Source organism: Gastrolobium bilobum, unplaced genomic scaffold, assembly GCF_033153095.1.
Source record: "Gastrolobium bilobum isolate Gb01-03AN ecotype WA unplaced genomic scaffold, APGP_CSIRO_Gbil_v1 utg814, whole genome shotgun sequence".
Taxonomy (NCBI): Eukaryota; Viridiplantae; Streptophyta; class Magnoliopsida; order Fabales; family Fabaceae; genus Gastrolobium; species Gastrolobium bilobum.
Window position 1 is genome coordinate 297,108 of NW_026897615.1, and position 23,906 is coordinate 321,013.

A 23,906-nucleotide genomic window follows, 5' to 3' on the forward strand; every position below is an offset into this window, starting at 1 on the left:
GCATGAATTAAAAAAAGAAAAAGAAAAGAAAAGTTTTGCATGCAAATCGAAGGGTCACAACATGACAATTGAATTCTCATGCAATATGAGAAAATGTTGTCCCTATTTTTATTGTGCTTTTTTTCTTACGGTGACTAGAGCGATGTTATTTTTCTTTTATATATTGGAGAAGTAGAATTAATGGTTGTGGCATTTTGATAAATGTTAGAATATTGTTGTATGAATTTTGATGCGGAATCTACTCTTTGCATTCAAATTATTGTTGCATGAATAACTAATAGCTGAAAATGCGCGGATATCAAACGTTAAATGAGCTTAATGCAACACTCAGACTCGTTCATTAAGCCAATTTGTTTGTTCAAACGAAACCTGAAAAATTTAAAAATTGTTTATTTACAATTATAATCTTGTGATAAAGTGAAAACGAACTAAATTAGTAAAGAATGATTTGAATAAAAAGGGATATCTTTTCTCACCAAAAAAAAGAGGGGTCCTGAAATAGTCCACAATAAAAAAATGGCAATACCAACCACTAAAATCGGGTGAAAAAAACCCGTAACATTAATAAAAATAGTACTTAAGAAAGAAAGGAAAAGTCATAAAAGATATATTGTTTAAACTAAGAAATTTTATTATTTCCCCTCCAAGTTTTGATGTTGTTGTTGTCTGCTGAGGTTCAATTAGGATTTAGATTCTCTTTCATCCAAGACAGAAACTATAGATGATCCATTGTATATAATCAGAAACCTGCACAGCTTTACAAAGAAAATAAAATATGCCAGAATTTGGCGCAAAAAATTATAAAGAAAAACAAGTTATCCTTGCTTTATTATTCTCTTCTTGTATACTTACATATTTACCTCCAATAAAGATCACATTTACTTAGCAAAACAATTGGAAGTGCGCAATTTTGTGCCAGAGATCATGTTGCCAATTGGATAGGGGTAGTGGACTGCACCTCGAGGATGATAAAGATGACCTCTCATAACTTAAATAGACGTGGGGTGCTGTCCTATATTGGTTAACAGCATACCCCATGAAAGCTATATCACCATTGACTTCTAAAAATAAAGATAACCTATCCATTTCAGGTTATATTTCTGACATTTGGAGCCCCGTGTTGAGCATGCAGAACAGACTTTAGGAGGGAAAAGTAGACACGAGAGAGAATAACTGAGATATTTTTATGGCAATCAGACCGGCTGTTGTATACAATGTTAAATGAAAGGAAAATGACCATTCAGACGCATTCTAAGCACTGGTGTACATATATATATAATACATATTTGAACTGTTGTTGCGGCATACATATTAACTTTCACTTCTCTCCAGTTTTGGTTCTGATTCAGCTTGCCCGTTTGAAGAGGATTGCTCTTCTACTGGTGAACTGGACTGAGCAGGTTTTTTGAACTGCACCAAGATCATGGTCATGTTATCACATCCCTCACCACTAGCAGTTGATGGTGCCAAACAACGGTCAAGTACTCTTTCACAAACTGCAGAGAGCTTCGTTTCCTGCCAGATAAAATAATTATAGACCAGCCATAATAAGAAAAAAAATAATTATTTGATCGTTCACCAAGTCTCTTATTCACACATTACTTGAATAAAATACTAACCTGCAGCCCATTAAAAAGGCCACTGGCCATATAGTTCGGTTCTTAAATCAGTTCGGAAAAATATAGTGCGGTTCGGTTTGGTTCGCGATCCAGTTTAGTTCATTTGGTTTTTTCACACTCCTAGGAGTAGGAATGGTTCAATTCAGTTCGACTTTTAACCCAAACCGAACCGAATTGGTAAAGTGGTTCGGTTAACTAAACCAGTTTTGAAAAAACGGTTTGGTTCTTGAATTGGTTCAAAGGAAATAATTCAATTCTCAAACTGGTTCGAAAAAATGTGATTCTTTTAGAGCAGTTCGGATCAGTTCACGATTCGGTTCGGTTCATTGGTAATTTTGCACACCCAAACAAATGCTTGTGCATTAAGTGATATGCTAGTGATTTAGTTAAAGACCATGTAAGTAGAGAAGTGCATTAGGTGACAAAGAACATAGCGTAACTCTGTTCATGGCAAGAAACATGATATGTTACTCAGCAGCATGCTTTACTAATTCTCTCCAACTAACCACAAGCAGAAATAGCACAATTCTTATCCATCAAAGTACCAAGTACTACTACATTAATTATCATCAATAAGCATAAGTATGACAGCTACGTATTAATTGAATACTTTATCATCTTATTAGGAAAAAGTTAGAACTCACTAAGCGCAATTGTTCATGAACAAAGTCTACCACTTGTTGGCTTGACATGCAATCCCTGAAAATAATCAGGAGAAATAAATTATTATTTTCAGAAAGGCAGTATGAAGGAGCATGTTAAAGCAACATCACTATTTTCAGAATCACACTTGTCAACAACATTTTAGTACATTACACTGAGATATGTGAAGACCTCAACTTGCATGTGTCTAGAAAAAATTTAAACAGAAGGCTTTTCTTCTGTGGAAATTGAAAATAGGGCAGTTCTGTGTGGTTTCTGAAACCAGAGGTGTTTGCAAGGAGATCAGTGTAATTTACTCATTTATAAGCATGAAACAAGAAATTTTGACCGCACCACAGAAGAGATACATAATAGTCTGCCTAGTGACCCAGAATGAAAATCCCATCAGTTGTTACATTTTAATGATCTAAATGACCGATATCTTCCAAATACATCATAACATTTAGAATCAAAAGGGAAAATGAAAGCATGAGAAGAATACCATATGCCATCACAAGCTATCACAATAAATTCATCTTCATCACAAAGCTCAACCTATAACAAAAGGTCAAAACAAAAACAATACATCAATCATAACAGATGAATACTTAAAAGTAGCAATAAGCCCTAACCATGCATTTAATTATGGTTTTTACCATACAGAAAAATGGAAATTGTGCAAGAACTGTGTATCACTGAGGCAGTTGGCTGAATTGTATTACAGGAACAAACTTACAGTGTTTATATCTGGATTGGCAGTTACAATTTGTTTTTCAGCAGGAAGAAATTTATTCTGTTTGAATTCCATGTCACCTGTAGTAAATTGAAACATATTAAAGAATGGAAACTTTATAACCCTTTCCCAAACCATCCCACCCCCACCCCCACACACCCCACCCCCCCTCTTTCTCAAAATCCCAAAAGAGGAATCTATCTCTCCACAAAGAATTAGTGTTAAGAACAGACAGATATACAAATTTGAATCTTCAATTATGCAATTTGAAACCAGTATCCTCTCGTCTTGTAAAGAATCAGAATAAAGCATACAAAATAAAAATGTAGAAAGTTGTTTATTTTTGTGCTCATATTCATCAAGTTCACAAATCCAAGGATCTTCCTGAGCTAAAGATACAAGGGGTCCTGCTGCCAAGGCTGCTCACTCAAGTTAAAATTGAAAAAAGAGAAGGGAAAAAAAAGGAAACTTAAATTAATCCTTAAGAAAGTTCACAGGCCCATAGGTACTTTACCAATAGCTCTTGCAAGATTTAGACTGCCATTAACTCGTCCTGCATGAATAAAACCACCAGCTTTTAAGATTCTTTCCTTCTCAATCTCAAGATCAGGTTTGTGGTCTCTAGACAAATTGTATGCCTGTAGAAAAGAACCATAGTAAAACAATGTCCGTAATTATCCGCAAGACCTGTGGCATATAGAATCTGAAAATATGTGGTCAACCAGAGAAAGAAACAAACCATTTTCTATACCTTCAGAAAGTCCCCCTAAAATATTTCCAAAAAAAAAAGAGAAAGTCCCCCTAACAAATTTAACCCGACAAATTAAGAGGCATGCATTGTTTCCCAATGTAAAGTAGTTAGATATATATATATATATATATATATATATATATATATATATATATATATCCATGCGGGCAGTAAGCATAATAAACATCAAGAATTTCCGTGAGAAATTTACCTGACCCTTCCGAGATATTACACAACGTGAATCACCAGCATTAGCAACAACAAGTTGGTTGTTTCTAATAACTGCAACACAGGCAGTGCTTCCTGAAGTTGGTCCGGAAAAATCAGAATGAGGCCCCTAATTGCAATAAAAAAATTCAATTTAGGGAGATGAAGAGCACAAAAAACGAGCACATCTGGGGAACATAACAGTATTATCCAAGAACATGACATTTCTTTACTTAAAACCATATGCCAGGCACCAAATTATCAAGTATATCGAATGAAGTCATGATACTGAAGAGTTTTACTTAAGATATCCTTCTTCAAATGTCATACCTACCTCCTCAAAAGCCCAATCATCAACTTGGTCATTACCATCACTGCTTCGTGGAGACCAAATCAACCCTTCAATCATCCCAGTAAACTTGTTTATCTTATCCCCCAAGATTGATAATTCCCTCCATCCCCTTTGACCACGCATCATTTCATCCATTCTGCATAATATTGAAAATACCAGTTCATAACTGTTTTTTTTTTTTTTTAGATTTTTATTTTGAGGGTGGAAGGGAGACAGAGAATAACGGATAAGGAATCAGTGGTCACTTTATCTTCTATATCAATTACACCTGGAGAGGGTAGATATAATGCCATACTTCATGTCTGCTCTGTAATTTGTAGGTTTAGAGAAATGCAATAAATTAAAGAATATGCAACACCATAATCAGCAATTAACAAGTGGGCTACAACTTGTGATTAAAAAAATATACATATAATTTCTTCATTCTCTTCCAATTAGTCGAGTGCGTGAAACATACCTAAGAGACTTTGCGTGAGAACATTGCCAACTACACTTTTTCGTATATTAAAAGAAAAAACATGATCTAGAATAAGAACTGCAAAACAAAGATTTTAGCTGATGGTCCAAATGGAAGGTTTAAAATAAAATAAAAACTCAACTGCTTGCAAGCATGAAACTGATTTAGTCGTTTAATTGCGGAATACAGGCAGACGAGCTGCGATTAAGAATAGAAAGGGGCCTGTTTTTTCATCTAACCTTAAAAATGCTTTCTGAAGAGCGGTTCCTATATCTCCAGCTGCGTATGCTTCATTTTTGAGGACCTGTTGGTGAAGAAACTTAGCACAAAACTTTGCAACCACCTTACCTGAAATTTTGGGATTAAGTGAGCACCCATAACACAGTGTTGATTACAAACTAGACATAATTTCTGTAGTATTCTCCCCTTTCCCTGTTAGGGATTATTGAGATCTGTAACTCAAATATATGGCAACCCATCATAAAAGCTTAAGGAGTAGAGAAGCATCAGCATAAATGGACCTCAGTTTTTCCACTGGAAAATAGTTTGAAAAATGCAACCAGCATCTAATTGTTTGAAAAGATATGAGGGAACACAAACAATTTAATTAATACAACATAAACATAGACACAATTTAGTGGCACGTCAGAAGATGACCGAGCAGACGGAAGCATGTAGGGATTAATCTTGAGAACCTAGAATCAAGGCATGAGTTACACTGGTATAAATGGATGAAATATGGTAATGCACTAGGGTCTTCATACATGTCACAGGTTTTAGTCCACTTACAGTTACCCTGAGTTATAATATCATCTGAGAAATCACTTCAAGATTTAAATTATGGTGCAAATGTTGAAATCAGTGATAACTAGAAGCAACAAAAAGATTAACTTCACAACTTTTTTATGGAGAAAAAATAATAAAATTTACTATAAAAAAGAGAATATACAAAGTTATAATTCGGACCATTATTTTTTGTGTCTCTTGTGAATATTCAGAGAGATTGACGAGTATTGCTGTTTTGGCTTTACTGTTCTATAGCATAGGGCTTCTCTTTACTTTTCTTTTCCTCTCTCTTTAACTTTTGTTTTAGAAGATATCATATCCTAGTCTTCCATATCTTATTAGGCAGACGAGGCAGGATTAGGAGGAGGATATATTATCCAAAAGAGAAAGATGAAATAGAAAAGGTAAAACAAATCATCATGACATGGACAGAAGACATTTGTAATTCGTAATAAAGTAGTAAAAAATGGCATTCTTCCATAATCCAAGTAGCTAAACTTTTTCAAATCTTACCTCCATGACCATCAAAAACACCAAAAAACGAAGTGGACTTATCCAGATCAGTATATGCAGCATGCTAACAAAAGAAAAGAGAATAAAAATCAGCATCATAATAATGAACTAGTCAAATAAAGGGGAGCAGTCTAAGTGAAAAACAGAATTCAAAATCTGTATTGGCAGATACAGCAAAGCATACCCTTGCCAACCCTGTACTTTTTACAAGACATTGCCACATTGTAAAACACGGTTATTCACTTTATAGAATTCGGGATTTATATGCAATGTATTCAATTTAGACAAATAAAAAGTGTTTCAATGATTACTCACTGCATCTTCCATTGTTGCACGCCACCCTTGCATGGATGACAAACCATATCTAAGATGGCCATTTTCACCATCTTCAGAAAACTTCTCAGTTTTGGGTGTGCTGAGATATATTCCCATTCCTATCTGAATTTAAACAAGTAAGCATTAACTTTGATTTCTTAAAGCAGGGAAATAAAAGAAAACTTATATCACAAGACAAATATGGATGTCATTGATAATGTGCCACATAATTCCAAATGTTGCATAAACAGAGAAAAGTAATACAAGAAGCAAACAAATATACCTAATTTTTTATAAGAAACAAACAAATAAATACCAAATGTATATTCCATGTTATAACCATGGCAAAAAAAAAGAAGCATTAATTTCACTTCGTCCAATGTTTGAAAAACCAAACCAATAGATTAAACTGGTGAGACCTTTGGGTCATGATTCAATACAATGTAGGACTTTGTAAATTGAATATCATAATCTTTCATTATTACTGTGAATGTCATGCTTGAGTAATTAATATAGATGGAATATCAATGAAAAATAATAAAATATTTTATTGTTTTCTGTTTCTAACGTTAATGTCTTTTCCTTACTAAGGCAACTTCTCGTCTTTTTCCTTAATGAACAGAAAATATAATTAAGGGAAAATTGAACCAGAAACATAGCTGGTTCACAGTCTAACTAGTTGAACCGGCTGGTTCAATAAAAAGGGCAGCCTGGTGCTAATAAAACTCCTGTTATGCGCAAGGTCCAGCGTAGGGTTAGACCAGTTGTGTGGATCTATAATAGGAAGCCTAACCCTGCAGTTGCAAGAGACTGACTGTATGAATCTCACATGTGACCACCGTGTCACATGTGACAATACCAACTGGCTGGTCCAATAGAGTTTTCAAAATATTGCTTGCACCACAGTGCCGCAGATATGTTAACTAAAGCAACATGTTCAAAGATAAAATGAACAAGAGATCAGAGACACTGAAATGAAGAGAAATGTGACTAAGAGCTTTTGTAATGCTGCATTCCAATCTTTTTCAAGTCTGAAACTAGGAAGAAGACTCGAGCCACAGAAGAGCCATCTAATCTTACTTTTAAATTTCCTTCACCGACAGGATTCCAGAAAACTGGCATTAAATAGAGAGTGATCGAAAGACAAGCAACATATATGGAGAAACTATTTGTTTGCAATAGAAAATGAAATATTAAAATTGAAAAAGTGTAATGAAAGTTCAACTACATAGAAGCAGTATTACATAGAACGACAAGTAAAGTTTTGACATCTGAGGAGGGTTACATGAGATGACAAGTAAACAATGTAAAGTGCAAACAGCATATGAACAAACGAAAAACACACAAAAAAAAAAAAAAAAAAAATTATGATGATGATGAGAAGAATATTTATCAATTCAAACATGGGGCGATGACTTAAAAAGAAGAAATTGGCGTAGTGATATTTTTATTCAACAAAGTAATTTATGAACAAATCCACGGGTTTTAAGAATCTGGAATTACAATCATAAAGATGATAACAAGTTAAAACGAAAAAACAAGGAAAATGTGAGTGGTGATGCCAGTTCTGGTTGGAAATGATAACGAAACAAGAATCAAGATGAAGCAGAATGCAGAATCATTAATCAATGAAAATAGGAATATTAAAATGAATCGAAAAAAGAAAAAAAAGAGATCAGTATACTCACTAGCAGGAGTTCACAGAGGCAAACCGATTGACAGCAGTTCGAGAAGCAAAAGAAAAAGAACTGATCAGAGAATGAAGAAAGAACAAGACCTTGAACGAGTTTGTTTGATTTGAGATTTTGTGACCTCTAATCTGAATTCTGGATGGATTGCACTCACCGTCGCTGTTCATAGACTACTAGTACTGGTACAAGTACAACTAACATTTTCGTTCTTTCTCTCTCTTGGATTTTTTTCTCATCTCCTTCTTTATTTTCTTGTTTTTATAATTATCTTTTAAGCTATTTTAATATTGAGAAAAAGGAGAAGGATATTGTGACAATCAAGTTATGTTAGATCGATTATGTTGATCTAACGGTTATATTTATTTCTATCTTTGTATGGTCATGATTCTCCATATCTAAAGTGAAAACATTAAATATGAAAAATCATAACCATACAAAGGTGAAAATAAATATAAAGTATTAAATTTGGAGAATCATGATCATACAAATAAATATAAAATATTAAAATAGTATTTATTGAGGTAAATTTTATTTCTTATATATACATAAATTTGTATATGGGTTCATGTAAAGAGAATAGAGAAAAAAAATATATGAATTCTACATACTTTTATGTATATATAAAAGATAAAATTTATTTCTTATAATATAAAAACATTAAAACTTTAAAATATATAATATTGTGTCATTTTAAATAAAATTATTATGTTTTTATAGATTTTTATTTTATTTTTTATTTTATAATATTTTTTTCTCCCTTTTTTATTTTATATAGTATAGAAGATAAAAATTTATTAAATACAATTATTTTATTTCAAATAATAAAAATTATATTCTTTAAAAAGAAAAATATTTTTTTCAATATTATATGTAAAGTTTCTGAAATGATAATTCAGAGGAAAAGGTGATATCTTTTGCTTATCTTGCTCTTACAAGACAGCGTTGAAGCGTATCCATGACCCGGATTCGTCTCGCGCGTGCGTTCCACCTCAATTGGTTTGGATGCGATCTTATCTTTTTTTCTTTTCTATATAAATAATAATTCACACATAATGTCAATGGTTATGCAATAAAAAACTCTTTTTTCAAAAATATAAAAAAAAACATGTTGAAGGATTATAGTTTTACTCAAAAACTATTATGTTGTTATTAAATTTTAGAAATTTCAGGAATATTACATTATTTTTAGACTTTATATATGTACCAACCCATATGGGCTATGGGCCTATGGCCATATATATATTGTTCGGTGTGATTAGTTGTAATTCCTAATAGTTGTTAATTATTTTCTTTCCACATTTATTGAGTTGTTAATAACAGAAAACGACTATACCTCAAAATTGCTGGTAAGTTGGCAAATGGCATGCCACCTGCAACAAATGAATTCTAAGGGTATATGAGATGTAAGATCTGTTTACTAAAATAAACGATGGGAAAGGAAAAAGTGTGTATCTTTTTAAAGGACGTAAAGTTGTATCATTTTAAGTGAGAGAAAGAGATAGATAAAGAAAGAGAAAGATGACAAAAAAATATAAAAATGTGTAGGTCCTACCTCTTTGTGAGAGTGAAATGACATAAATTGTGTCATTTATGAAGACAAACATTTTTTCCTTTTCCATAAATGATTTGTAAAATGTTTGTCTTTTCCATAAATGATTTGTAAAATATAGTAGTGTAGTTAATTTGTACTAAAAAAAAGTATTTAAACCTCAAAAAAAAAAAGTATTTAATATCTTTTATTAATAATTTTATACAAGGAATAGTTTGTTTTATAATTTAAAAAAATGGTATATATTTTTAAATTTAAGATATTAAATGGAAGGGATTACAAACTTTTTTTCACTTACATCATTTTACAACTCAATTTTAACTGTTAATTAACGTCGATCTAATGGTTATTATTTATTGGGTTATAATTATTAAATTATAATAAATTATAACTGTTAAATTAATGAAAATCAACGATTAAGATTGGGTTATAAGAGATTATAAGAAAAAAACAGCTACAAGTATAACATTTCTCATTAAATGGTGTATATTTAATTCCTCAATTAATATTCATAAGGCATACATGTCATTTTTTGCTTGCTTGGAAATATTTACGGAATTTGTTTGACTAATAGATATTTCTTACTATATATAATAATGAACCTCAAATTTTGAGTATTTTTACCGTGTAGATGCAATTAATAAAATTAGCACATCTAGACAAACTTATATTGATATCCTACTAGTAACATTGAGGGATCATTTGGTAGAGAAATTTTTTTTTTTATCTAAGAATCACGATTCCAAAGAATATGATGAGAAAGTAAATTTTGTAAATTTTTTGAGAATATTATCAAAAAGTTATTTGGTAGGCTAAAATATTTTTGTAAATGTTGGTTAATTTTCCTGATATTATATTTGGTTATTTTTGTCTGAAAAATTAATCCATATTTTTCCATCGTTTGAATTCTTGAAATACCATCCAAAGTAAAATTAATCCATATTTTTCGGTGATATTTTAGTGTAGAAAATATACACAAAATAAAATCATGTGCTACTAAATATGAGATTTTAAGAAACTCATCCTCATTTTCTCATGCATTTAAAAATAATCCTCCTACCATATACTTCCTAAGTTCACTAATAACTATCCTGCGACTAACGTGAAGGATTAACAAACAATAATACCAAACCAGTCAATAACAGCTTATGACATGTGAAGCAAAGTTGTTAGTTTTATTTTTTTCCCCAAAAACCAGGGGTCAAGGGATTAAGAATGTAAATGAACTAATTGCCATATAACAATAGCTCAAGATATAGTAACATATTAATTGCTTTATGGCCATGACTTTATCTGGAATCTTTACCTTTTCCCCGTAACAGTGTCAAATGTATGGGGAAATTCAGGCAATGGAAAGAGAAATAAATAAACAATTTTTCTGGGTCGAGAGGAAACATTGTCAAATGAGTAAATTGCTTTAAGTGACCAATATTCTTCTACAATTGGTAAGGCAAGGGATATTAAAGTTGAAGAATTTTGACAAAATGGGATAAGATCTTCCTTGTAATTAGGACCATGATATTTTTTGTTGTTATAATAATATTAAATGTTAAAAAAAATATTCGCATTCCCGTGCAAATCCACGTACACCCCACTTGGGCTTATTTTTCTTCTTGTGTGTGAATTGCTTATTACATGCGCTGGTCAAGGAGATTTGAAAATCCTCATTATGCATTGAACCAAATCTTAAGGAAGCAAGTAAATATTTTAAAGAAAGCTGTATTACACAGAATCTTTATAAAAATCTTGGAGCTCATGCTCAAGCCTTTTAATTTTAATAAAAGATGCTCCATCTGGGCGTGTTGGGTGCTGTAACATATCGACCTGTCTCCTACGGCCATATTCATGGCCATCAATGTGTATATTATACGTATCACCTAACATTAGGTGGATGATATGATATCCCACTGTGTGCCAATTGGTAGTCTGTACAATATTTCATTATTTTTGGTTTTGCCGGTTTTATAAGAGTTATGTTGTAGGAAAAGTAATTGTGTAATGTTATAGAGATTCGTTTTGCATACCTTAATTTTTTACTTATTTTTTTGTTTTAAAAAGTGTGGGTCCCACAAAATATTGTGAGTGTAGGAAAGTTTGTTGTGTTATATTAAAGGATAAAACGAAAACCCTTGCCAATATTCTCACAATACTCTATATCTCTCTACATACACGGCTACAATATAATGCGGATGCTGTCGTTGAAAAATCACTCATTCTTATTTGTGGATGTGATTATTATATGAATTCATTTTTCTGATGATACTTTAGAAAATTTTATTCAATGTTGATCGAAATGATGTTATTTTGGAAAGAAAATTATGATTATTTATAATTTTAATTTATTTCAGAGTTATAATAATCTTTATCATTTTTATTTTTTTATTTTTCAACCCTAAAATAACGTTGTTTCGGTAAACATTAAACAAAATTGTCTCAAGTAACATTAGATATTTTTTTTCCTTATTATATTTATCAACCACATTGCTGAAAGAGTTGGAATCCCCCACTTCTTAGGGTGCGCATGACAACCTTCTCGGAATCAATTCTTTTTTAATTTCTGTTCCCGAGAACAGAAATGGATAGGAAACTCGTTTGGTAAAACCAGTTTATTTTTTGTTCCCGGGATGAACCAGTTTAATTTTTGTGCTGGGGAACAGAAAAAAGAATCAAAAAAATTTTGTTTTTTTGTTCCCGGGCTCAAAATGAGAAACGCTTATCTCTCCCAATCACTCTCCACCTCTACCATCATCACCACCACCACCATCATCCCGACACGACTGTCGCCACCATCGTCGCCGCCGCCATCGTACCACTAGTGTCGCCGTCACCACCCTTCACCACCACGATGTCACCGCCACCATTACCACCACCTCCACCCATCACTACCACCATGCCACCACCACCACAACTACCATCGCCGCCACCGCCACCACCACTATCACCGCTATCAACCACCACCACCATCGCCACCATTACACCAACGCCACCACTATCATCACCAAGCCATCGCCACCATCGCCACCACCACTGTCACTTACCACCACCACCGTAGCCACTGCCACCACCACCACCACCACCATGATGCATTCACAACCACCACCACCATGTGACTGCTACCATTGTTGCCGCCACCAACCACCATACCCACCACCATTGTCGTTGCCACTGTCGTCACCTCCACCACCACCATCCCCACCGCTACCACCGTCGCTGCCACCATTATCACCGCCATCGTCGCAGCCACTGCCGTCACAACCACCACCACTATCTTCACCACGTCACTGCCACCACCACTATCGTACCGCCGCCGCCGCCGCCACCACCACAACCACACCATATGGAAAGGAAATAGTTGATCCGAAATTTTTGTATATTTAATGAGAATTATTTCTTATTATATTATTTGTTGTGTTATCTAACACAATTCTCATTCTCGGAATAAAAATGGAACATGTTATCAAACACATTTTTTTTGTCAGAAACTGTTCCAAGGCACAGAAATAGAAAAGAATTGTTTCTTTTTAAAAACAGTACTCGGGAATAGAATGGTTGTCATGCACATCCTTAGTGCAACTAAGGATTTTCTCTGGCAACCCATGGGAGATATTTGTTGAAGAACAATGCATTACTCATTTATATATTTATACAAACGGCGATTTGTACTTATATATTTTGGAATTAATTATCTTTTTACAATTACTTTTATATTTCTACACATTTGCACTTTGATGTCTATGGCGACGTAAAGAGATATAACCTTTAAGGGTTTATCATCTATTATTTAACATGACCACAAAAATTTTCCTACACTCACAACATTTTGTGGGGCTCGCAGCAAAAAAAAAAAAAACTTCGGCACGCAAAACGAATCTCTATAACATAACACAATCACTTTTCCTACAACATAACTCTTATAAAACCCAACCTTTAAACCTTGATTATAATTTTATAATAACGAGAAATAGGGAATAAAATGGGCATCCATTCCATTTTTTTTATTTGAAACACCCTTTTCGGGCAAACGAATGGACACGTATTCTTGTCAAGGGAGGTTGATAGTGATGGCATTTTATAATAGCATGGTATTAGAAACTGTAATTCCTAGTTTTGGTAGTTTATTTGAATTCTTAATGCATTTTTGCGATTGATTGGTTGAAACAAAAATTTATACTAAAACTGAGGGACAATTAAGATAATAATTTTAGAAGGCAGAAGATGCAAACAACAGATAGAACCAAATTTGTCAGACCTATAACCTATTAACTATTTAGCTTCCATTATACTTCAAGCAAAGTCTTTCATTGGGGAGATTCATTTAATTTGAGATATTAATATAAAATTATTATTATGGATGTTTAAATTTTTGGATTAAAATGGGTTTTTGTAATTATATAAAAACAAACCTCACTGCCTCCGCTCTTTAATATAGTTTTAAAAGTATGGTATTCATCCTTTAAAAATACTGCCCCGGAGTGATGCTTGAAGTTGAAATCAGAAATCCATCGTTTTTTTTGCTTCCATGGGCTTTATTAGTTGATGGGACAAATACCAAAATAACACATTTTGGGAAATAAATTAATCAAATACCACATTTCTAAATATATTTCTAAGGATTTGGTGTTTGTCATTTTAAATGACATATGTTATGTCATTTTAGGAGAGAGATAGACACAGAAAAATGGAAATCATGAGAGAGAGAAAGTGAGTGGTTTTTCTTAATTTAAAATTCAAATTTTCTGTGTCTGTATCTCTCTTAAAATGACATAACTTTCTGTCATTTAAAATGACAAACACTTTTTCTTATTTCTAAATATATATATATATATATATATATATATATATATATATATATATATATGGGGAAAACATTTCTGCAGTCACTTTAGATAAGGTTGTCTACAACTATCGCTTTTTAACTAAGTACGACCGGTCGTACATTAAAAGTGCATTTTCTCTCTCCGCCACGTCAGCCGACAATGTCTGAGGAGAGAGAAAAAGAGCATCTTTATTGTTATAACTAAGTACGAACGGTCGTACTTAATTAAAAAGGGATAGCTGTAGATAACTTTATCTAAAGTGGCTGTAGAAATATTTTTCCCATTTTCGGTGGAGCTGGAATGGGTAAAACAGTACTCATTATGGAATTGATCAATAACATTGCCACGTTTCAAGATCCATTATTGGTTTCAATAGGTTCAATTGGTCATATGTCGTCTGGAGAAGGACTCGCCGTAAAAAATAACGTGTCCAAGTCCCGTTATTTCTAATAGCAAGTTGCTATCTGTGTGACACGTGACAAATAGACGATATTTTTTTATATAATTTGGTTATTGTTCTGTCACGTGTCACCTGGAACCCACGATCATAAATAGTGAATCTTTGTCCAAACAACATGTGACAAACTGGGTCATTGAAATTGATAACAGATCTTAAAATGTGATATTTTGACAAAAAAATTTAACCATGACATTTAGATAATTTATTTTTCAAAATATCATTTTTTTTTTGTATACAAACTTTTATTACCTCTTTGAAACGAGTAAACTGTTGATATTCTCGTAACCTTCAACTATTCGAGCCATGAAACTAATTTTGAGTCCGTCACAATTGTAAAAGTCGAATTCAAATTCTCTTCCTATCCATTTAATTTGCATTTTCAACTGAGCTATACTCGTTGGATTGTGTCATTTTAATTATTGTACCTGAGTTGACCCATGGCGACGTTCCAAATGTGCCGACGGATTTTAAATGCGATTTAACAATCAACACTATAGTTTTGAAAAATTGGACTGGACCCTGGTGTCATCCTGATTCGACCCAAATAAAATTATTAATGAAATAAACTGTATTGTCAATTGGATCTTCCATATTTGCTAATCATAGTTTGGCATGTATTTTAGGAGGTTATTTTTTTTAATGGAACCTACCAAAATAAGTAAGGATAGGCTGAAAAAGAGAATGAAATAAAGCTGTCTTTTAATTGTTTGGGAGATTAATAAGGGAATAAAATAACTTTATTAATTTTGTTTGGGAGTTAAATTATAAATTAACAAAGTAGAACGTTTATAATTCTTAACTCCATGTTATTTTACACTTTTAGTTTCTCCATTCCATTCAAAATTTGAAGAACAAAAATTGGATAGTTAAGGAAAACGCAGGGGATAGATCCAAATAAAAATATTAATTGTAAAGCAAAAAAGAAAAACAAAAACAAAAGGATTATCCCTTTCTACCATTTTCTTGCTTTAACTAAACTTGAAGCACGTTGTGTATTCAATGAAAGGATGTGTGCTCAATGTTTAAGATTTTCTGGGAACTGTATACAAATCGCTTTAGCCATTAGGGGATTAGGAACCCATTTCAACGTCGTTTTCACTCATAACAACAGTTTGACGGAACTTTAATCCTTGTTAAATTTGAAAAAAAATTAATCAACAAAAGAAAAAAGTTCAAATTGGAGAACACCAACCAAAGCTTTGACCAATCTTCCTAAATACTTGTAAAGAATCTTGGGATACCAAGTACACCGAAAGTGGAGGCGGTGAGGATCGAACCCTGTACACCGAGGCTCTGATACCAAGTAAAGAACCAATTCAACTCAAAACTTAAGTTTTTAGATGAGATTACATTAATGATTTTATATATTTCAACAATACTAATGAATGCCACACTAACCTTACATGCCAATTTTGGTCAACTTTCATGACTCTAGGTTTTTCTTTTTCTTTTTCAATTTCAATGACATTTCCTAAACAAATGCAAACAATCCCATCCAACTACGAATATTTGTAGAAAAACTTTATATACTTTAAACTTTCTGACAGGGTTATTTGAACCAATGTTATTAGAACCGGACCGGTCATTGACCCGGTCGAGGTACTGGATCACTGGGTCAATGGTTTAACTGGTGGGTCATTGGTTGAACCGCATGAACCGGATATATATATATATATATATAAATCTATATTTTATACTTAATTATATAATAAATATTTTAAATGGTGCTATCTAAATAATAACTGGGTGTAGTTTAGTGGTATTTGCTATGTTGCACAACCTCAATGGAAGGGGTTCAAACTCCATTAGATGTGATTTTTGAAATAATTCTCTTAACTTAATAGTTATATAATAAATATATTAAATGATGTCTATTAATCAACGAGTAATGGTGGCTTACTGGTATGAGTAGGTGCTCCTCACACCAATGAGCAGGGTTCGAATCCCACCTGCTGCAAAAAAATATTCAATTTTAAAAAACCGGTATCGGTTTACCGGTTGAACTGGAGTTTATCACCGAGTCACCGGGTCAACTACTTAAGCGGTCTAATGATGTAACCGGATCGGTTGATGGGCCGGTCCAGTTTTTATAACACTGATTTGAACTGATCAAACAGAGCATATTAGTGTATGTCAATCCATCTCGTGGTTATCACTTTGATAGTATTTTTAAGAAAATAAAAAACTCAAAATCTTATAAAATGTTGAAAAAGACATAAATTAAAAATTATAAAATCAACCCATGATAATATTAGTAGAAGAATTTTCATATTAGATATAGATAAATTGGTTTGCTTTTATTTGAAACAACGTATATAACTTAAATAGAAAAAAAATCTAAATTATAAAACAAATAAATAAAAATATATTATATGTTTAAATTTTAATGAATACACCTTCACCTACACACTTGTAGACTAATTTTCATTATTTAATCAACCCATGATAATATTAGTAGAAGAATTTTCATATTAGATATAGATAAATTGGTTTGCTTTTATTTGAAACAACGTATATAACTTAAATAGAAAAAAATCTAAATTATAAAACAAATAAATAAAAATATATTATATGTTTAAATTTTAATGAATACACCTTCACCTACACACTTGTAGACTAATTTTCATTATTATTTATCCGCATTATCATATGCTGAATCTGCCTGCCTGCTATGACCGTCTCCAGGAAAATATTAAAAATGTAGTAGCCTCATGTAATACGTAAACTAAAGTCTATGTATATAATTGACTCTTTTGTATGTTGGTGTATGTGTGTTGCTGTGGCCGTGCCTACTATGAGTGTTTGTCTTTACTTGCAGTTATGATCATTCAAATCATGCTTACTTGACACATGATCGACAATTGATTAAGCAACGAATCTTTCAACATTTGAAGAAATTGGCACATTGATTTACAAATCGTATGCTTTAATACTCTAATGATTGAGAGGGCTATGCTCTAATGTGTATGTTGTTTGGCATAAAAACTGTACTTGATCTAGGCACATATTTCTAATATCAATAGCAAGTGCTGATGAAATTTCAGAAGCAAATGACTGTTGTCTCTGTAGTTCACTTTCTATGTATTGAAAGCTTGTCCTTGTTTAAAGTAATAATAACTTGCTTTTATGATATCTGAAGGATTGAATAACCTATTTGGTTACATAGTTCAACTGCATGATGTATTATTTGCCTTGTAGCGAAGATGAGATGATTATGGTTGGAATAGCAAGTGCATGAATAATACCTTCAAAGCTAATAAGGCCATGTTACATCCAGCACGAATAAAAATGAAAGTAAAATCTCACTGAAGAAGAAAATTACGTCGCGTCCTAATTTAATCAACCAAAAAGAACTGAAAGTTAGGCGCATAGGTATGTTACATCAAGAATTTTGTTACTGACTAACAATAGTTATTAGCTCCTCAGAGCTTTCAAGAAGAAAATTTTCAAACTTGGTTCAACTTCCGCCAATATATATATAGACAAACACACACAAGGCTTGAGCTTTATGTTGAACTGTACACAGTCACGGTTCACTGTAGATTGTGTCCAAGACTTACTAGAGAGGAAAAGGAAAATCTTGACAAGGAAAAGTTAAATCTAGTTCAAAACTTGCCTAAGAAAGTAAAACAACAGATAACCATAATTAGTCCAGGCTAAGCTTTTAACTACAATAAGGCATGTGGCTATTTCTGACGAAGCTTTCTAAGCAGCCACTTCTTCCGCAATGAGATATCCAAGGCTAAGAATATCTTCGCCTTTCTCTCATCTTCCAACAGATCACACGCATCCATTACTAGCTCCTCATCTATGTCCGGCATAGCTTGAAGTGCACTTAAAGCATTTTCAAATGATTTATTGGTGTTTTTCTCCTTCTTATTCATCAGTGCCTTGACAGCAGTTGCCATCTCAGACATCGCTTCTTTTATTCTCAGCTCCTTTTTGGGGGGTCTGAAATCTGATGGCATCGTACTAGGTCTTCTTTTAACACGGTGTGTTAGTTTAGTTTGGCCACTCATTGCCAAATTCCCACATGTTCCATTTATATCCATTATGTTTGAAGGCCTTTTTTTATCTCGAGAAAATATTGGAGCGTTGCCAGTCACAACCAAACTTCCAGATGTTATATCCATATCCATTTCCCTTGCCCTTTCTGTATCTTGGTTTGATATTTCATTGTTACTAGTCACATCCAAATTTCCAGATGATCCATCCATATCCATTTCCATTGGCCTGTCTGTATCCTGGTCTGATATATCAATATTCCTAATCACAACCGAATTTCCAGATGTTCCGTCCATATCCATTTCAATGGTAATATCGTTTGCTTCCATCAACTGAAGCTGCTCCAGAACACTCACTCTTACATCTGATACTTCATTTCCGAAAATCTTGCACAAATCATGGAAGAGATACAAAAACCTGTTTCTATATGAGATGGCATCCGGGTGATCCTGCAAATATCATTCAGTAACAAGTTGCAATCATAAGATTATGAAGAAACAGTAGTTACAAAATATTCCCCATATTCCACATATAGGACCCTAGTGCAAGTACACACCTCTAATCTAGAAAATGGGGTATTTGGAAATGGGGAAGGAGTGTTAGAGCACTAAGACCACTGCAAAAAGATGATATCAAGCAAAAAACATTGTCAATGGAGAGAAGACAAAACCTTGATGTATGCGTCCCAGATATCATTATCAGCAGTTATTGTTTGTAGGGTTTCATCCCATGCAAATCCACTATGACTGAGAAGATTGCTGATATCATCATACTTTTTCATCAAGCAGAAGTATTGATCTACTAGAAACTGCTTGTCACATTGGAGTCCCAATCTAGTGCTAAATGCTTCGGTCATGTGAGTCCACGCTTGCTCATTGAATGAATTTACAATTCTATTTCCTCTATTTACTTGCTCTACCATAAGGTCCACAAAACAGCATTCCATCGATTCTGTCCACTCTATTGTAGAACCAGCATTATAAACATTGGGAAAAATGCCATTATTCTGTTCACCTTTAAATTGTAAATATCTATAAGAATACAGAATACCATCTAAGTTTCTCTGAAAAAGACTTGATTCCTAAAAATACCAATACTTTCGACCCTCTTTGACATTTCAAAAGGGCATGGCAATGTGATAAACATGACAGATTGCATATCAAGCATGGCTTGCGTTTTACAAAAGTATTAGTTTAACCAATTTAACCAATCTGCTTAAGTTTAATCAATTTGGTCCAGAATTTTGAACAACCCATTGGACATAAGAGAACACAGGAAAGTGACAGGGAGGGAGCGAGTACTTTGTTGCCAGTGGAGATTAGGGAAGACAATACGGGTGATCTTTCTGTTGCTTCAATATTTTAATTTTAGGTGTAATTTGTGAAATGTACTTGAACTCTGTGATATTAAATTGCTGCTAAATTTGGCTTTTTTAATATTTACTGTCTAAGTTGGATGAATTGTTGAACTGAGCCCAAAAAAATGGTTATTGGTACCAAAAATTAACTTTCTAACCTTAAGAAGCTGCAGCTAAGCGGCAGTTGTGATAGTAAGAGGAAATGAATAAAATCATACCACATTCATCAATCTATCAACCCATGTTAATCCAACATACTGCCTTATTATTGCAAGTAATGTGAAAAACATACCTGATATCAACATCGGTAGTTCACTACTGGCGTCTGCAATATGTGATATACGAATGAATCTTGTATCAAAACTTTCCTCTCCAAATATAACACACAACTTGTGATAGCCTGGCAAGGTTTTAACTCTAAGTGATCGAGTTTCAGGGTGTACCTGCACAAATTGTATGTTAACTTAAGCATAGAACAACTAAGACACCTGATCAGAGTGCAAAAATAGGTCACCTTTGTATAAGCATCCCAAACATGATCCTCTGCATCAATCATTTCTCTTTTCTCATTCCATGAGAACCCATCCTGCTGAAGAAGATTGTCTACATCATTGAACTGTTTCCTCAAATGTTTGTAACGATTCTTCAGAACATCTTTTTCATATTGAGATTTGAATTGTTTATTGAAAGATGTAATCATGTCATTCCAAGCCTGGGTTATGAATGTCTGCCCAAGTCTATTTCCACTTTTGACCTGATCTAATAACAAGTCAATGAAGCAACGATCCATTGGGGGTGTCCAATATGTTCTAGTACGATCAGTACCACTTGGGTTTCGACTTCCTTTTCCTTCACCTTCAGAAAGATACATGATAACGGAGGTAACTACTCAGTTGTCCAAAGATCTTAAGGCCTCAGATAAGAATTTTAACATGCAAATATGCAATGCATCTTGCAACTTGCAAGAATTAGTTTTCATTCTTAAAAAGGAGAGCTGGTAAGCAATTTAGTTTCATTTGTCACTTCAGATGCGTTTGTTGCATGGAAATCCTAAAGATGTGTTTGGTATGTGGACATTATAATTTCTAAAACTTAAATTTATGACATCTAATTGTGAGACATATGTAATTAGAGTCCCTATGTTTGAATGACATACAGAATTGGCATGGGGGTATTGAATTTTTCATAATAACAAATAAACCTAAATATTATATTTCTAATTTTTGAAATACTTGAGAAGTTAAAATGTCCTTTTACCTGACCCCTCCTAAATTTTGCAGTATCTAGGAAACTTAAAGTGCAAGATATTTTGCAATAAGATATATAGATATTCAAGAAATGACAATTGAAACGAGAGGATCCCAGATTCCCGATTGGTGTTGAGAAATTAAAACCCTTCATACCCAAACACATCCTTATAGTCTTTTCACGCAGAAAAAGATCCAGGAAACATTCATGAGGAGGATAATGGAAGATACAAAAAGCACAGACGACTAACTTATAAAGTCCCATTTCTTCAATGTTTCTGCATTCATTTACAGTTCCAGACAAGTGTACCAAATGATTTTCCATAAGTATGTCATGACCACTATGGACCAAGTTGTTAATTTCTTTTCTTTTTTTTCAAAAAAATTAAATAAAATTGCAAAACAGTAACATATAACTTGAACTGGCTGATAGAAAGCTTTTAGATGCTACTCACCAGCCTTTTTTTCTGACACGACATCTTCCTGAGTTTTCTCCGGATGCAAATTACTGATCTCATCTTCAGACACATTTCTGAATATTAATTCTAAATCACGATAGTTTGGCAAAGTTTTCAATCTATATGTTCGTACATGTGGATGTGCCTACAAGAATTATAAGTCAGTCAGCGCCAAGAAACATGTATATGAGCATATACTCCTCCACATGCTCCCCTCCCCCCCTTTCACACACCCAGTCATCTTGATCATTTATACCTTAACATAAGCATCCCAGACATCATCATCAGCTGAAAGTATTTGTTGTTGTTCATTCCATGAAAAGCCCTGTTTTAGAAGATTTGTTATATCACAGTAACATTTCAACAGTTTCTTGAATCGATTCTTTAAGACCCTTTTACCATGTTGAGATCCAAATTTAGCATTAAACATGGCTAACATATCTGTCCAAGCTCTTTTATTGAATCCATTATTGACTTTATTGCCCCTGCCCAATTGATCAAGCAAAAGCTCTAAAAAAAATTGGTCCATTGAATCAGTCCAATCTGTCCTGGGACGCTCATTACTTGATACAGCAATGCTTCCCATTCCATCACCTACAAAGTTCCATAATGCATAATTAATGATAGGTCACATTATTTTTAGATAAATAATTTTCTTGCTTTAGTTACAGTATACTATGTAATACACTGAAAGCAACACTCACCCAAGGGCACTTGATCATCAAGGCTCACATCATGGCTTGATAAACTATATCTTCCATCAGCAATGGTGTAGCCATATATCATACACAAATCATCAAAATTTAACAGTGATTTAGTTCTGTAGCATCGTGCATCAGGGTGAGCCTTGACATAAGCATCCCAAACAAAATCATCAGCTACAACCATTTGACGGTCAGCATCCCAAGAAAAACCAAAGTGAGAAAGAAGGGTCTTAACATCATTGAATTGCTTCCACAAATTTGCATAACGCGTTTTCAAGACATCCTTGTCATATTGGGATCCAAATTTAGCATTGAACATGGTTAGCATGTCTGTCCAAGCTTGCTTGTTAAAAGTGTGGCCAATCCTGTTTCCCTTTTGCAAATGCTCTAACATAAGATCAATAAAATAGCGTTCCATCAATGGTGTCCAATACATCCTTGAACGATCATTGTTTGAAACACCTTGGCTACTCATTGTTCCTTACAAAAACACCAACGTTGTTGTATTTGTATGTCAGGAACGTAATTCATTTACCAACCAAAACCATTCACTATTATGACATTGATTATTACATCAATGCCCACAAACAGGTAATTCGAACCAACAGAACAAAATCACAACTTTCAAGTTTAAACCTAAAAGGGTGGAAAAAAAAGTTTGGAGCTTTTACCAGTGGCGCTGATCAGTAATGGCTCAACTGAGAGTGAGAGAGACTGAGCCGAGACGCTGATTACAAGTTTGAGCGGTGTTCAAAACTTAACCCTAATCCGGAATAGGGGTTAAAACCCGCGCCCTGTTTGTTTGGCTATACATGCATTATTGCATTCTTTTTTTACACACAGGAATGGCCTGGGCCTGGGCCTGGTTATGGGCTGATCTCGCTTTATATACAAACAAGCTCACGGTGGTCTTCGTCGCAGGGAGCCTGTATATATATAAATATAGAGTTTTATAAGAGTTATGTTGTAGGAAAAGTGATTGTGTAATATTATAGAGATTCGTTTTGCGTGCCTTAATTTTTTATTTATTTTTTTGTTTTAAAATGTTGTGAGAGTAGGAAAATTTGTTGTGCTATGTTAAAGGATAAAACGAAAACCCATAAATATATATATACATATGAAATAATATTTCTCATATTATAAGAGATAAATTTTATCTCTTAGATATACATAAAAATTTATGAGACCTATATTTTTTTTCTCTTCTCCTCACATAGATCCTACACATTTTCATGTGTATAGA

At 33.4% G+C, this 23,906-nt stretch overlaps 2 protein-coding genes across 2 annotated transcripts; both read right to left on the reverse strand.

Moving 5' to 3' along the window:
* Window positions 1–1,035: 1,035 nt before the first annotated feature.
* On the reverse strand, window positions 1,036–8,272 carry LOC133308626 (probable protein phosphatase 2C 60). The gene is made up of 11 exons (XM_061509266.1): window positions 8,221–8,272; window positions 6,376–6,494; window positions 6,061–6,124; window positions 5,001–5,109; window positions 4,287–4,440; window positions 3,957–4,082; window positions 3,509–3,632; window positions 2,998–3,074; window positions 2,764–2,816; window positions 2,264–2,318; window positions 1,036–1,515 (listed from the first exon to the last, which is right to left on the reverse strand). Exons 1-11 carry the CDS (start codon window positions 8,231–8,233, stop codon window positions 1,312–1,314), a joined length of 1,098 nt encoding a protein of 365 aa, XP_061365250.1. The 5' UTR covers window positions 8,234–8,272; the 3' UTR covers window positions 1,036–1,311.
* A 10,114-nt stretch (window positions 8,273–18,386) lies between these two features.
* Window positions 18,387–23,425, reverse strand: LOC133308635 (uncharacterized). Its single transcript, XM_061509279.1, has 8 exons — window positions 23,335–23,425; window positions 22,664–23,143; window positions 22,216–22,553; window positions 21,957–22,104; window positions 20,769–21,109; window positions 20,547–20,697; window positions 19,568–19,911; window positions 18,387–19,346 (listed from the first exon to the last, which is right to left on the reverse strand). The coding sequence occupies exons 2-8, from the start codon at window positions 23,136–23,138 to the stop codon at window positions 18,579–18,581; spliced, it is 2,565 nt and encodes an 854-aa protein (XP_061365263.1). The 5' UTR covers window positions 23,139–23,143; window positions 23,335–23,425; the 3' UTR covers window positions 18,387–18,578.
* Window positions 23,426–23,906: the final 481 nt, after the last annotated feature.